The sequence below is a fragment of the Azolla caroliniana genome, unplaced genomic scaffold (assembly GCF_043228905.1).
Source record: "Azolla caroliniana isolate FFs.n. ecotype wild unplaced genomic scaffold, voAzoCaro1.0.p SCAF_13, whole genome shotgun sequence".
Taxonomy (NCBI): Eukaryota; Viridiplantae; Streptophyta; class Polypodiopsida; order Salviniales; family Salviniaceae; genus Azolla; species Azolla caroliniana.
The window spans coordinates 4,440,151-4,456,146 of NW_028230448.1; the positions used below are offsets into that span (position 1 = coordinate 4,440,151).

The window sequence follows — 15,996 nt, forward strand, 5'->3', positions numbered from 1 at the left end:
CCATTAGGGCTTTGTGTGGGCTCACACCAGGAGGAGCTCGCCTTTTACCTCATCGCATCTCCTCGACATCCGATGGTCTTAGGACTAACGTGGTTGGAGGCGCGCACAATCCAATAATGGATTGGTGCAACCGCTTGATCACATTTAGCAAGCCAGGATGCTCGTGCAAAAGTATGAAGGTAAATTCAGTTTCCCATACTTCGGAGAAGGTCGATTCTGATTTGACTACCCCATCATCGGTCTAGGATGGGTTTGTTAGTGGCGCCGTTTCTAGCACACTCCATGTTATTCTCGACAAATACCAACACTTCTCCGACGTATTTGAAAAATGTAATGTTAATCGTTTGCTTGAACACCGGCTCTACGATTGTCCGATTGATCTCCAAGAAGGTGCGTGTCCACCCTTTGGTCCTCTATATGCGTTGTCTGCACCAGAGTTGAAGGCCCTTCATGTGTATCTCGATGAGAACCTCGAGAAAGGATTTATTCAACCTTCTAAGTCACCAACCGGGGCCCCCATTTTATTTGTGAAGAAGAAGGACGACTCTCTACGCTTATGCGTCGACTACCGAGGTCTCAACAAACTCACTGTGCACAACCGCTATCCGCTACCTTTGATCCCCGAACTCCTTGATCGGCTCCAAGTTGTGTGTGTCTTCTCCAAAGTTAATCTGCGTGAAGTGTACAATCTAGTTCGCATCAAGCCGGGGGATGAATGGAAAACCGCATTTCGAACACGGTATGGGCATTTCGAATACAAGGTAATGCCTTTTGGTCTTACTAACACTCCAACATTTTTTCAACATATGATGAATGATATATTCCGGGAATATCTTGATCTTTTTGTTGTCATTTACCTCAATGATATTCTCATTTTCTCGCCAAACATGGAGGAGCACACTCGCCAAGTCCTATTAGTTCTTGCCAAAATTCGTGAGCATGGCCTTTATGCCAAAGGCGAGAAATGCGAGTTCGACCGTACCTCGATCGAATTTCTGGGCTACATCATCTCGCCCACTGGCATCACCATGGATATGAAGAAGGTCTCTGTCATTCAAGCCTGGGCGACTCCAAGGCGACTTAAAGATGTGCAATCCTTCCTCGGCTTCGCGAATTTTTACCGTCGCTTCATCAAGAGGTTTTCCACCCCAGCACAACCTCTTATCGCTCTCACCCGTCAAGGCACTCCATTTTTATGGACCTCGGAGGCGCAAAATGCGTTCGACTCACTCAAACACACATTAATCATTGCCGCGGTGCTACTACATGCCGACCCCACAAAACCCTTCCAAGTCGAAACCGGTGCCTCTGACTTCGCCATTGGTGCCATCTTATCCCAAGCAGACGACACCAACCTAATGCACCCAGTGGCTTACTACTCCCGGAAATTCACGGCATCCGAAATCAATTATCCCATATACGACAGGGAGCTTGCTGCTATCATTGCTGCCTTTGAAAAATGGTGACCCTACTTGGCCGGCGCACAACATCGTGTCCAAGTAGTGACTGATCATAAAAATTTAGTTTATTTTTCCACCACTCGTACTTTGAATCGAAGGCAAGCCCGGTGGTCGACATTTCTCGCCGACTACGATTTTGAGATCGTATTTCGACCTGGTGACCAACATGGGAAGGCCGATGCCCTTTCTTGCCAAGCTGACCTTGCACTTCGCCCTGGGGATGTTGCTTATGCTCAACCATCTAGACGTTTGTTGAAACCCAACCAATTGCATCTTTTTGCCACTTGTATGTTGTAGGATGATTCATTACTCCAACAGATCACTGATGCATCCAAGACCAATGCGTTCGCCAACGAGATTCGAGATAGTCTGCAAAACCCCTCCAAGGCGACCAAAAGGAAGGATCTTGACACCTTCACCATACAAGAGGGTTTGTTGTTCCGAGATCATCTCTTATACGTCCCAGAGGGCCCATGTCGCACCCGGGTGTTGCGGGAATGCCACGATGACCCACTTGCACGTCATTTCGGGGTCGCGAAAACCCTCGAGCTAATTTCTCGAGGGTATTGGTGGCCACAACCATGGAAGTTGGTCAAAGAATACATAAAGAGTTGTGAGGTTTGTGCTCACTCCAAAGCCATTCATCATCGGCCATACGGCTTACTACAGCCGCTTCCATGTCCTCGTCGTCCCTGGGCCTCTATCTCTATGAACCTGATAACTTATCTACCCTTGGTCAATAGCTATGACTCGGTGTTGGTCGTTGTCGATCGGTTTACGAAGATGGCTCACTTCACTCCATGCTCCAAAACCATTTCCAGAGAAGGAATGGTGCATCTACTACTCAACAATGTGGTATGCTTGCATGGACTCCCCGATGATGTCATCTCCGATCGCGGACCCCAATTTGTCTCTCACTTCTAGCAGCGCCTGCTACAAACTTTAAGCATCTCTGTCAAGTTCTCATCTGCTTATCCCCCCCAAACTGATGGGCAAATGGAGCGTGTCAACCAAATCCTTGAGCAGTATCTTCGGTGCTCTATTAGTTACCAACAAGATGATTGGGTCAACTTACTTTCGCTTGCGGAATTCGCCTACAATAATTCTCTCCATGCATCGACTAGCATCACTCCCTTCTTTGCCAACTATGGTTTACATCCTCGCTTCAACATTTCCCTTCCTACCACTTCCGTGAACCCTTCGGCGGAGGATCGTGCTCACATTTTGGAAGAACTACATCATGATTTATCCTTGGAGCTTAGTCTTGCTAGTGAACGATACAAGCAGCAGGCTGATCGCCATCGATCTACCACTCCACACTTTGTCGTTGGAGACATGGTCTGGTTGTTACGTCGACACATCTCTACTACTCGTCCCTATGCGAAACTTGATTACAAGAAGTTAGGACCATTCCATATCATCGAGTGCATCAATCTCGTCGCCTTCCGGCTCGCCCTTCCATCCCACTTCCGGATTCATGATGTTTTTCAAGTCTCCCTCCTCGAACCCCATTATGCTTCACAACTCCTAGGATGTCAGGCCCCTCCATCACCACATGTGTAATTGACGACAGGGGAGGAATACGAGGTCGACCAAATCCTTGACTCACGTTGGCACCATCGACACTTGCAATACCTTGTCCTATGGAGGGGTTACCCTATGTCTGAGGCCACGTGGGAACCATAGGAAAATTTACAAAATGCCCCAAAGGTTGTCCAAGATTTTCATCACCGATATCCCCACAAACCAGTGGCCGATTTGGGAAGGCGGCGTCAGAGGGGAGATAATGTCAAGATTCGAACTCTTGACACGACCATGTTATAATATAGTATCATGGATTAACCATTATATCTAGTACACAATTATGTATGTAATTGTTCCTTATTGTTTTGCTAGCATCATGTGCATAGTTGCTCCCTTGTAGTATTTACACTTGGCACATGCATGCATACCTACATGCTCTATTGTAGATTCACATGCGTGCAACAAGTATGCATGCCATGTAGTATAAATAGAGGAGTTCACCTTGAAGGAATTCAAGGTGAACAACACCAATTATGGAGTTTTTCCGTTAATACTACTCATCCATTTGTCTATCTTCTTCTTGTCTCTTGAACTTATGATCTATCCGTGACAGTGGGGGGCATGCATACGGGGGTGCAGGGGTCAGAGTTAGTTGCATGGGATTTGTTGATGGGCAGAATGGGAGTGAAAGAATTGTGAGGTCTAAGGAAAGAGAGGTGAGATTAAGAAGAGCGATAATAGCTACCCAAAGAATGCTTCAGAAAAATCCCAAGTGTCAATGGTCAAGATCAAGTTTGGAGGTTGCTAAAGAAACACTACAACGGTTTATTGTGTCTAGAAATAAGATGGTATTCAGGAGTTAAGCAACTTGGTGGAGTAGGAATGGGGATAAGGTGAACCAACAATTTTTAAGTTTAGAAAACTAAGAACAAATGGTAGCTACAATCCTAAGCTGATTAAGAAGGATGGTTCACTGTAAGACGATGTATTGGAGATCATGGAGGCAGTCATAACTCACTATACTGGGCTACTCTCAAAAGTTATAGTCTCTTAGACCAGCCGTCATTGACAGAATTTGTATTGGAGGGAATGCAACCAAGAATTTCAGAGGTTGCACAAGTTAAGTTGCTAAGGCCTCTCTTGGAAGAGGAGATGTCAGACGCGTTGGCAAGTATATGTAGCATGTCTTGTCTAGGCGTCGACGGATTATCAAAAGATTTGTTTGAATTTTTTTGGGAAGTGATTAAGGTTGATCTTGTTGCTGGTCTAAATGAGGCATGGGATGTTGGGTGTCTCCCTGAGCATTTTAAGGAGGGGGGTAATATTTCTAATTCCTAAGGTACATGGTATAGTAACGGATGTGAGGCAATGGAGACCGATTATGTTGCTCAACACAATCTATAAGATTTTTGCAAATATTCTGGACAAGACGGTCAAACCCCACTTACATGCGCTAATTAATGTTGGACAAACAAGATTCATGGAAAATAGATGTATAATTGATAATGTGTTGACCTTTTGGGAGGCAATTGCCTTAGCAAAGAATACCAAGCAACATATTTCATGTCTCATGCTTGACTTCGAGAAGGCATATGATAGAGTATAGTGGCCTTTTTTAGATAAAGTCATGGAGCGGTTGGGACTACCCTCAAAATGGATATCAGTTGCGTTTGCCCTTTACAAAGGAAGCTTGAGTAGGGTGTTGGTGTTAGGGCAACGGGGCCCATCAATTCCATTATTGCAGGTATGTCCGGTAGGGGTGCCTATTGGCCCCCTATCTTTATTTATTTATTTCAGAGGCATTCTCTTTCTTTTTAAATAGACCGAATGCAGGAATTCGGGGATTGGTTGTCCCACATGCTTGCAAGGACTTGTTGGGACTCCATGTATGCATGTTAATAATTAGGTAATTAAGCAAGGGTTAATTAGTACCTAATTATGTGATTAAGTTAAGTGGAAGATTAAGTGATATATGTGTGTATGTGTGTGAGAGGAAGAGAGAGAGAAGTACACTTATGAGCAACACAAGATGGGGGATGATTAACTCTATATTAAATTAGCATGATGATCATCAAATACGAAAATACCCACAATGAGGTATACATACATCTCATGTGCAAAGGTGCACATGTATGAGTAGAATATACGTACTAAGGTGTAAGTCCTATATTAAATGTACTTAGGAGTGGAGGATCTAGCATATCCCACTTAAGTACAAGGTCCTATTTAAGGCGTTATAGTCAACACTTCTAACTAGATTCTATCTAGGTAACTACGAAGTTACATGGTTGACTAACTAACTAAACTAAGTTGACCTTGATCTCTCAACAATGCAAATGACACTATGCTCTATCTGCAAGGCAATGATGCTAATTTACAACAGGCTGAAAAACGAATTGAGTTGTTTTGTAAAGCATCCGGTGGGAAAATTAATTGGAACAAAAGTAGAGGGTTTTGGGTAAGTCCTAACTCATGGCCGCTTTGGCGCCCTAATGCTAATTTTCAATGGGTCCCTAATGGAAGGGTTGTTAAATATTTGGGCTTTTTGGTGGGAGTTGAGATTCAAAAAAATCATCAGCTTGAGCAAGTGAAAGACAAAACTAGAAAAAAGCTTCGGTTATAGGCATCAGTAAAGCTTTCCCTTGCAGGTAGAGTGGTTGTGGTAAACCACATTTTGTTGACCACCATGTGGTACTCGTTGGCATGCTAGATGTTAGATAAAGATTGCATCAAAAACATTAAGGCAATGGTGAGAGGGTTCTTTTGGTCGGGTAGAGACCACGAGATGGCGTCAGCTAAAGTGGCCTGGAGTTGTTTGATCAAGGCAAAAAGTCAAGGTGGGCTTGGGATGGTCGATCCGGTTCACCAAAGTAAGGTTTTACTCGCTAAGCTCCTGGTGCGAAGTCTCCAACCTGAACCAAAATTGTGGAAGTTGCTTCTTAGGGACAGAGCTGGACTTTGGTGTCCAAGCAATGGCGGCCCTTGGAAGGCAAAGAAGTGGTGGTTGTTCAGTCCAGGCCTAAAGTTAAAAGAACCAACTAGCATGGAGGATAGGGTGGCCCGCACCATTATGAGGGCCTGGTCAAGTTTGAAAGAGGGGTTGGTCTTAATGTAGCCAAAAACGATGTTGGAACACCTCCGTCAACCACTATTCTAGAACCCCAGGATTCTAAACGATGACAGTATGATGCTTGGCCAAAAAAAATACTTGCCATGGGAACAAATGGAAGGGTACAATGTTTGTTCAGTAAGAGACTAGGAGATTTTCAAAAGGAAAAGAAGGGAGGGTCTGGTTGGTGGTACTAAGTTTACTGGCAGGCTGGAAAAGGGGGTATGGTTTGGGTGGTTTGTAGGTGAGGGCGATGCACAAATTATCCGGGGCAGGTGCCCATCTAATGAGTATCGTTTGTGGGGAAACCTAACTGCTTTGGCAAGCAATGGCCAGTGGTTGGTAGTGTGAGTGGCAGTGTTGGAAGGTAAGAAGTGGCAAGTAAACCCGGACCCAGGGAAGTTGGAATCTGATTGTAAGCTTTGGATAGTTGACAACAAGCACGTATATGAGTTGGATTGGGACCCACTAGAGGTGTGGTGACAGAAACTAGGAACAGACAAAATGGAACGGTTTTTCGAGTACACTACTAAGCTGGGAAGGCAAATCATTGGCTCTAAATATATGGGTGCTTCTCTAACTTGTAATAGTTGGAAGGATAAAGGCATTTCGATGACTTGTTGAAGTCGTTTCGGAGGAGACTATGGGCGTTCGATATGCCAGAAAAAATAAAGCTTTGGTTGTGGCTTCTTAGTCATAAAGCGATACCGGTGGGGGAGTGGCTCAAGTGTTGTGGTGGTGAGGCTAGTTGCAAGATATGTGGACACCCTTTGGAATCAATTCCTCACTGTTTTTGGAATTGCGGAGAGGCTATTAACATTTGGGGTAGAAGTCTCAGGATAGTGGCAGCATGCGGCATGAATGGGAGAGTGGTATGGGGGTCCGTACAGGGACTGAAGTTAACAAGGGAAAGCTGGGCTGAACAGTTAAACCCCCATGGTCATGGATTTATAGTGTAGGGTGGCAAGGTGTTTCAACGTGCTGGAGTTCGACCTGGCACTAACTCGGAATTTTTTGAAGAGATATGGATGATGGTGGCTTGTTTATCGGTCCGGCACATTTGGACCAGGAATTGTAAGTTTGTTTTTCAACAGCAAAAGATCCCTAGCGGTGAGGTGTTGTTAACTATCTGGTTCAAGCTAGTATCTTGGTTGCGGGGACAATACGACTCGATTCAGGGGGAATCTGATGCAGCTCAAAGAGCTCGATCAAAGTTCCTGCTTAAATGGGGTAGTTCTCCTATGGTAGGCAGATCATCATCAAGGCCTAAACGGAACAACCAAGCATCCCGATGGTTGTTTCCCCCAATAGCTTCCATCAATGCCCAGGTGATGTAACTATGTATAGATATGGTACAAATTACTAGGTTATAGGAGTTGTGGATACTTTTGTTATAAATGAGGTGGGGACTATGACCACTTTGGTGAGAAGGCCAGAGTGAGGGTTGTTGAATTTTTGGTGGTCTATGATGTAACTATTTGCTAACTAATGCGAAGTAGTGTTTTTTGTGGAAAAAAAGAAGAAGCTATAAACTACGCATGGGTTTAAACAAATTCTCCTATAGCTAACTTATTAAAGAACATATACTTGTGGGAATCTAATGCTCATCCACTCAAATTTTCTTCCTTTTAACCAAACTCCATATCATATTTATGTGTAAGCTTTGTATAAAACATAAAACAACAACTAACATAGAAACAATGAATATAATATCATCTCATATTTTCCAAACCATGTGTGTCACATGATACACGAGTTTATGCATGGGAAGTTGTGATCCCTTGAGGAAAACAAAGTTATTTTGTTCATAAGTAAAATAAACATGTTAATCTAGACATTTTGTGCCCATGATTGATCCAATATCTTGGGATCTTTTATAATTTAAACCAAGCTATTTTGTTCATAAGAATAGGAGTAATTCCCGTAAAATAAACATGTTAATAAAGACCTTTTGCGCCCATGATTGATCCAATATCTTGGGATCTTATATAATTTAATTCCAAGGTTCCATTACTTCAGGGAATCTTATATAAATTTACCATTAATGTTTTTGCATTCTTACATACAAAATAATCCAAATATCATACACCTTTAATTGTTTGACAATTTTATTCAAATGAACGTTCTGTACAAGGGTACAAACACATCATCACTTCAAAATGAGATAATGAGCATTCATAACTTACAAGATGACAAAGTTATTCCCAACAATGAGGTTTTATTATCGCTTCTCATGGAACATAATTAATATGCAAGCAATATTCACCACATGTTAACATTACATCTGAGATTATATAAAAGATTGTTTGGAATCATTTTTGTTGTAGTTCGTTAAGTTATAGTAGCTCATAAAAATGAAGACTTAGGAGGTCCAATATTGGTTAGAAAGCCAAAGAGAGTCGGCCTTGACAGCTACACCATCTTGATTACGGTGCCAGTAATAATATGCATGTGTCCTATTCTTTATCTCAAGCATGGCATGTCCAAAGCTAGCCTCACGGAATGCTGAATATGCCGGTTGTGGCTCGGTAAACCTATAAAACAAACCCATAAAGTCATATATAATGAAATACATGTTATGGACATCTCAAATTCAAATTCAAATTCAAAACATAGAGGAAGACAAGAGAATTACTCTCCGGCAAGACCCTCGGCATTTCCACCATCCCCAACCACTACGTAAACGGGTGCAGAGGGGTTTGCTTTTGGGGTGCAATTCCCATTCACAATGTTGTAGTTTATGTTGGAAAAGCGATACTGCATAAAAAGCTCCCAATTTAGTGAAGATCCAACCAAAAAGTTCAACTTCTTTCTTTGTCAATTCAAAGTTTTACGTTGAATGGCATGAAACCTTAGGCTTTTATTAAAACAAAACATCATGTGTTGCAATCTCAAAGCAATACTCACTGTTCTTTCATATGCATGAACATGGCCGGCAAATACAATGTCCACCTTGGCTTTTACCAACCATGATTCGAATTGGACACGCATTGTTTCACCCTCCATATAATGATATTCATTGCTATTATACCATGGGGAATGCAACAAAACAATGAGCCACGGGGTCTTTGTCCTATCTACCGAAGCTAGCTCCTGCTTGAGCCAAACATATTGTGGGGTATATTTGCCTACATAAAAACTCATTGAATGTGAGCCTACACAAGTCTATTCATAGTTTTATCAAATATGGTAGAGAAGTGTAGTATAGTACTAACCATATGCTGAATAAGACGAAAGAACAATGATATGAGCAGATGCTCTCTTGATGGAGTACCACAAGGGTGATGTGCTATTTGAGGCTTTATATGGAACTCGAAAACGGTTCAAGTACGGCTTGAATGCATCAACCTCTCCCTAATTGACAAAATCACCAGAAAAGAACCATTGAATTTAAAGGACAATTTGAAATACCCACAAGTGCTTATTTATTTTCCTAAATTCCTCTCAAGTTTTTGTTTTTTCCCAAATGCCCTTGGTTTAGTCCCTCTTGTACAAATAAATATGTTATTGGTGTGATTGTAAGGTCAGGTTACCCCAATATGCACTTTTTAGATTGTTTATAAACATAGACTAACCAACTCAGGTGCAAAATCAAGTTCATGGTTTCCAGCTGTCCAAATCCAAGGTTGATACGCCGTGCTTCGTTCGACAAACCGGCTCCAAGTATCCCATCGGTTGTTGTCATGGAATGGGTAGATGTCTGCATAGGAAAAATCACCTACGTATAGAAGGGTGTCACCATTTGATTTCATGTAATGGTCAAGTGTTTTGTTGGAATCAAATGTTTGACCAAGGTCACCTATAAAAAACAACGTGTATGAGTGAGTTGCTTGTCACTAGTATTTCTTTGAAGAATCTCATCTACATCTCATCACTATTATCATAGACAAAAAAAGAGTGTACTCCTTTGCACATGTTATGAGTAAACACCAAATACAAACTTTCTAAGGGATTCAATGACTTCAACATAAAACATAACCCTTAAGTTTCATTAATTTAAAAGAAATGGATTTTTTTTTATAAATTTTGATTTTTCATACCAATAATCCCAAAAGTGTAGGGAGTATCAGGACCAATAGGTGGAGGTGTCTTAAACCAAAACTCTCGAGCAGAGGATCCCTCACCTAACTTGTAGTAATATTTTGCATTAAGCTGCAAGAAGATGTCCAAACATCAACAATGAAACTATCAATTAAGACAACAAATCTTTGGGTTTTGAGTCTTATTAGTAACAATTGAGCATCAAGTTGCAAATGTGTACACACCTTGAGGTTGTCAATTCTACAATGATGAATGAAACCTGATGTGTAGTTGTAGAATGTGTATCTTGAAACTTTGCCTTTTTTACTGTAACTATACTTTCCTGATTCAAGGCCATACTGTACAACACTAGATCCTGGTTTTGAAGGTGTAGTCCATGATATAAAGACTGCCTTTCCAATGAGGTCCCCTTGTGTGATATGAACCTGAATTCCAAAAGGTATCCTTCAATGTATAATCAGAATAGTGCCCAGTATATACATTGGATAATGTAAACACAATCAAAACAAGATTATCAAATATGAATCTAAATATTGACACATGAATAGGTCAACAATGTACATTATTGTCTATGTCCATACCAATGAAACTCTTATTTCTGCTTATAATGACTATAAGATATGAACCAAAGAGGAAATAAACTATAAATTAGAAAAACATCGAAAACAAAATGGAAACATGAATTTTGACACATCTATACCTATATACATGTAGTCTTTCACATATAGAATGCACAGCTTTCATACATTACATATGGTACATGGTTTTGAAGATTTAATAATTTTGGACCCATGAGATTTGGTAGAAGTGATGAACACATACTTTATGTACAATATATTATAGGACAAGATAAAAAAATATTTGCCTGTTGTGGAGCATTGTAGCCTTGGGGAACTTTGAAAACGTCACTATCCAAAGGCATGTCCACCGTTGCTGCTAATTTGCGTCTATATGAGCTTGTCACCCCACCGTGCACGCATAGCGTGAAAGTGGACACAACTAACATTCCGTAAAACATGAGAAGAAGGTGCTTGCTTGTCATTGTGTCCCTAAAAAAGGAGACAAAATATTTACCTTAGGATACTTGGTTATGCCATATAAATTTGAAGGCACTTTGAGCTTATATTTTTACTTCCTTAAAAGAGCTTAATCATTGAACATGAAAGACATATCTGTCTCTAAATTGCAAGAGTTTAGTCTTACCCGATGGAGAATAGAAGGAAGATGGGCAAATAGAATTACTAATGAATTGATTACATGGTTGAGAGATAGAGCTCTACTTATATAGATTTGATTCATCCTATTTGTAATATATCCACAAGTATATTCTAGCACAAAAAGTCAAACTATTAAATAATTCTAAGTTTAAAGGAAGACTAAGTGATAGTAATATATCAAACAACAAACTGTCGAGCAATTCCAAGCCTAATGGAGAAGCCTCGTAGAGCATAAACAAAGAGCTAATTTCCATAATGTGAAAACGGAAACAATTGTAATTTGTAAAATGTAAAGAAAGTAAAAGAATAAGCTTTTTACTTCTCCTTCATTTCTTAGTCAATTTCTTAGCTAGAGCTTTCCTCTCGATCTCATGTTCTTTCATCGTGTTAGCCCTAATCTTGGCCTACTTCCATATGTGTCAAGTTTAAGGTCACAATGCCTAAGAGAGTATCATAGCCATAGTTCGTGTTTTGTTATGCTATCAAGTGGTGTTTAAAATTTTCTAATGAGCACAAAGTGGTCATTGTATGGGATATATTTTGTCAACCCTTTTTATTGCCATGTATCTATGTGCACGTTGAAGTGTCATTTTCAACTTGTTCAATTCACTATACATAACAACTTATCCTCACATCAATCTCCTCCACAAATATGCTAAGTATATTCGAGGAATCCCTACTAAATATGCTTCATGGCCACGATGGTTTTTTCCTTTTCTTGCTTCCTTGAGAGTTTTTCTACAATGGATTCTCTTGGAAGCAATCTTTTCAAATGGCCTTCTTTTGTGTGGATAATTTCATTCAATCCATTGAACATGATCTAAAGACATATTTAAATAAAGTATGTATACTTTACCAAAACAATAACTTGTAATTAACAACTATACTCTTGTCGGCATGCAACATTTATTTGTTAAAATTTTGTTTCCATTATTTTCTTCATTCCATATCAAGGTTATAAGCTCATGGAAAATAGTGCTTCCTTGGGTAAAACAAAGTTGCACCAAATTTTAGAACAAAGTAAATTTGTTTGTCAAAATGGCACACCCTCAAGATTTTGTGAGCATGGTTGGTTCACCCACCTTCAAGGTTCCAATGGTTTAGAAAATTCTTATATTAAATTCTCTTACATACAAAGGTTGACGTATCATATAACCCTATGTAGTAAGAGAACCGGTATTCATTCAAATATATTAATGTTCTCAAATAATAGTTTTGTACAAGAAACCAAGAAAGTCATCTAGAAGTGAGATGACATCCATTACTCGCGAGTCGCAGCATCTAATAAAGAGATCCATAAATGTTGAAATTTCGGATTGTTTTTTACATGGAAAAAGTTTATTGTGGTTGTTTTGAGGCATTTTGTAATTGCATTTCATTTGTGACATCCCATTGATGAAAGGGATTTTCCTTATGAGCTCCAATATTGGTTGGATAGCCAAAGAGAGTCGGCTACAACGGCTTCACCATCTTGGTTGCGATGCCAATAATAATACGCGTGTGTCTTGTTCTTTATTTCAAGCATGGCATGGCCAAAGCTAGCTTCTCGGAACGCGGAATATGTGGGTTGAGGCTCGGTAAATCTATAAACACAAGACCATTATATCACAAAAAGTTGCATAGACAAGTGTTTGGCAAGATTGGTCTTCATAATTCAAGGGAAAACGGAACATTACTCTGCGGCAAGACCTTCTGCATTTCCACCATCCCCGACGACTATGTAAATGGGCGCGGATGCGTTCGGTTGCGGGGTGCATTCCCCATTCACAATGTTGTAGTTTATGTTGGAAATTCGATACTAATACACCGATACATTTGTAGTGTTAAGTGATGATAGAATAAAAACCTATAATTTTCTCCTTGCAATCAAATCTCAAATCATGTTAAGTGGTGAGAAATATTTGCGAATCGATATTGATGAATGTAAAGAAAGGCAATGAAATGATGGGTTGATGATTACTCACCGTCCTTTCGTATGCGTGGACATGGCCGGAAAACACAATGTCCACCTTGGCATTCACAAACCATAATTCGAATTGAACACGCATCGTTTCGCCCTCCATATAATGATGTTCATTGCTATTATACCATGGGGAATGGAACAAAACAATGAGCCATGGAGTCTTTGTTCTATCCACTAAAGCTAGCTCCTCTTGGAGCCAGACATATTGTGGGGTGTATTTCCCTACACAAACATTTACATTGTGTGTCTATGAGTCGGGTCGGTCTATTCGAAAAGAGAAAGAGAGAACAATTAGAGTTGTATTAACTTACCATATGAGGAGTAGGATGAAAGAACAATGATATGAGCAGATGCTCTCTTGATGGAGTACCACAATGGAGATGTACTGTTTGAGGCTTCATGTGGCACCCAATAGCGGCTCAAATACGGCTTAAACGGCTCCGTCTCTCCCTACACAATCGAAAACAACAAGAAAGTGATGAAGGCCAGGATCTCATTGCAGAAGAAATAATGGAAAAATAGCTAATAATCTTTCTCTCCCTACCCCAATTTATATGTATAAATAAGATTCACATATGCAAATTAATCACTTCATATTGTTAACATATTTGTGTATACATAAATATGGTATGCAAAGTAGCACAAGTACATGCATGTACATACACAAATTCAAATGCAAATGTAACCACTTTTTAGATTAGAGTGCATACACATCCTACAGCAAATTAACCACTTCTCAAATCCCAACATGCATATATATATACATACATGCATGCATGCATACATATGCAGATGATCCTAGCATGCTTGCATACATAGTTTTGAAAAACTAAAATAGTGTCGATGGAAAAGAAGAAGTTACCACTTTAGGAAGAAAATCAAGCTCATGGTTCCCAGCTGTCCAAATCCAAGGTTGATACGCCGTGCTCCGTTCGACAAACCGGCCCCAAGTGTCCCATCGGTTGTTGTCATGGAATGGATAGTTGTCTGCATAGGAAAGGTCACCTACATATAGAATCGTGTCGCCATTTGCTTGTATGTAATGCTCAAGTGTTTTGTTGGAATCAAATGTTTGGCCAAGGTCACCTATTTAAACAATGACATGATTGAATTGTCACAAATGTACATCCCATCACTCTAACACCTAAACATTAAGTTGTGGTTTAGGATTAGGAGAACCCATATGTTCAAGAAAGGAAACATTTAAAAAAGAAGAGAAAGGAAGGAAAATGAATGGAAATTTTAACCAAAATTAAGATGCATGATGAAGCATTACTCCATACCAATGATTCCAAAAGTGTATGGAGTATCTGGGCCAAGAGGTGGAGGTGTATGGAACCAAAACTCCCGAGCTGAGGCTCCCTCGCCAAGTTTGTAATAATATTTGGTATTAGGCTACAATAACATCATATGTACATATTAATTATAAAGCAATGAAGGAATCAAATAATCACATGATATGTTATGTATCTTTACGCACCTTGAGGTTGTCAATTGTACAATGATGAATAAATCCGGATGTATAGTTGTAATATGTGTATGTTATGACTTTGCTTTTTTTAGTGTGACTATAATTTCCTGATGCAAGACCATATTGTACAAGCTTAGATCCTGGATTTGATGGTGTGATCCATGATATGATGATTGCCTCTCCAATGAGATCCCCTTGTGTGATATGAACCTAAATTAATTATATAATTTTAGAAGCACATGACATTAAGCCTTCACCATCTTAATTTTTTTGGGGTTTTTCTTTATTACCGCACCCTTTAGTTTTCATTATTTTCCTGACACCCTTGGTCAAGACTCCCCTAGGAGAGAAACTATGAATGAATTGACCATATAATTGTTCTTTTGAGAGTGTTGTCCAAGGGCATAATATGGAAACTTTAGTGGTTAATTGGTTTGATTTCTAGCAAAAATATTTGGAATGTTTGAGAAAATTAAACGAAAATCTAGAGAAGTATTTGTTGGGATTTGTTGGGCCTTGATTTTATTCATATACAAACAAACTTCTTTGGTATGAAAAAACATCAAATTGCCCACAAACTTGTCGGTTTTTCTCATAAAGGATGCTCTTCGATCTTCCAACACTTTCACAACTACTACATAAAAGATTCAACATAAAGTAACTTGCCTGTTGGGGAGCATTGTAGCCCGGGGGTACTTTGAATACGTCGCTATCCAAAGGCATGTCGACAGTGGCTTCTAATTTGCGTCGGAATGGGCTTGTCACTCCATTACCAACACTAATAGAACTCTCTATGCAAGACATGGAAATGAGCAATACATGAAGCATGAGTGATATGGTGGTGGTGAGATTCCAACTATTAATAAGGGCCATCGAGGTTGCCAAGTTCCTCATGAAATGGAAGCAAAGAGATTAGGGTACTAAGAAGGGAAGAGACCCAAGTGAGTGAGAGTGAGTTTAGATAATGGTGCAAGAGCCCAATTCATAGAGAGAGAGAGAGTCTCAATTTTAAAGGAAAGGAGCATGATGGTACGTTCGAAAAGCAAAGCAAAATGCATTCCTCATCTTTTTCAAAGTGTTTTGTTGGTCCAATCAAAGCGTGCTTAAAAAAAACAAATAAATAAAGCATTTATTTGTTGGTTTTTTTACCTCTACTTTTTGTTCCCCTTGTGGATTTTACTTTAGTGGTAGGCCATGTATTTCATGTACCC

General features: G+C 39.9%; 2 protein-coding genes across 3 annotated transcripts in view; both read right to left on the bottom strand.

Moving 5' to 3' along the window:
* The window catches only part of LOC147855990 (purple acid phosphatase 2-like), a 66,937-nt gene extending 55,630 nt beyond the window's left edge, over positions 1 to 11,307 (bottom strand). The window contains exons 1-8 of one of the 2 annotated variants that reach the window (XM_087329758.1): positions 11,000 to 11,307; positions 10,359 to 10,559; positions 10,134 to 10,245; positions 9,669 to 9,892; positions 9,309 to 9,447; positions 9,001 to 9,221; positions 8,729 to 8,850; positions 8,233 to 8,627 (exon numbers count right to left, since the gene is read on the bottom strand). In XM_087329758.1, the coding sequence (XP_087185884.1) occupies positions 8,456 to 8,627; positions 8,729 to 8,850; positions 9,001 to 9,221; positions 9,309 to 9,447; positions 9,669 to 9,892; positions 10,134 to 10,245; positions 10,359 to 10,559; positions 11,000 to 11,176 (1,368 nt within the window). In that variant the 5' untranslated portion in view covers positions 11,177 to 11,307 and the 3' untranslated portion in view covers positions 8,233 to 8,455. Of the gene's footprint in view, positions 1 to 8,232; positions 8,628 to 8,728; positions 8,851 to 9,000; positions 9,222 to 9,308; positions 9,448 to 9,668; positions 9,893 to 10,133; positions 10,246 to 10,358; positions 10,560 to 10,999 lie in introns of those variants that run through there. The other variant, XM_087329757.1, reaches the window with a different exon arrangement.
* Positions 11,308 to 12,450: 1,143 nt separating this feature from the next.
* LOC147855991 (purple acid phosphatase 2-like) lies at positions 12,451 to 15,733 on the bottom strand. The gene is made up of 8 exons (XM_087329296.1): positions 15,452 to 15,733; positions 14,795 to 14,995; positions 14,598 to 14,709; positions 14,177 to 14,400; positions 13,626 to 13,764; positions 13,316 to 13,536; positions 13,028 to 13,149; positions 12,451 to 12,934 (listed from the first exon to the last, which is right to left on the bottom strand). The coding sequence occupies exons 1-8, from the start codon at positions 15,677 to 15,679 to the stop codon at positions 12,763 to 12,765; spliced, it is 1,419 nt and encodes a 472-aa protein (XP_087185422.1). The 5' UTR covers positions 15,680 to 15,733; the 3' UTR covers positions 12,451 to 12,762.
* Positions 15,734 to 15,996: the final 263 nt, after the last annotated feature.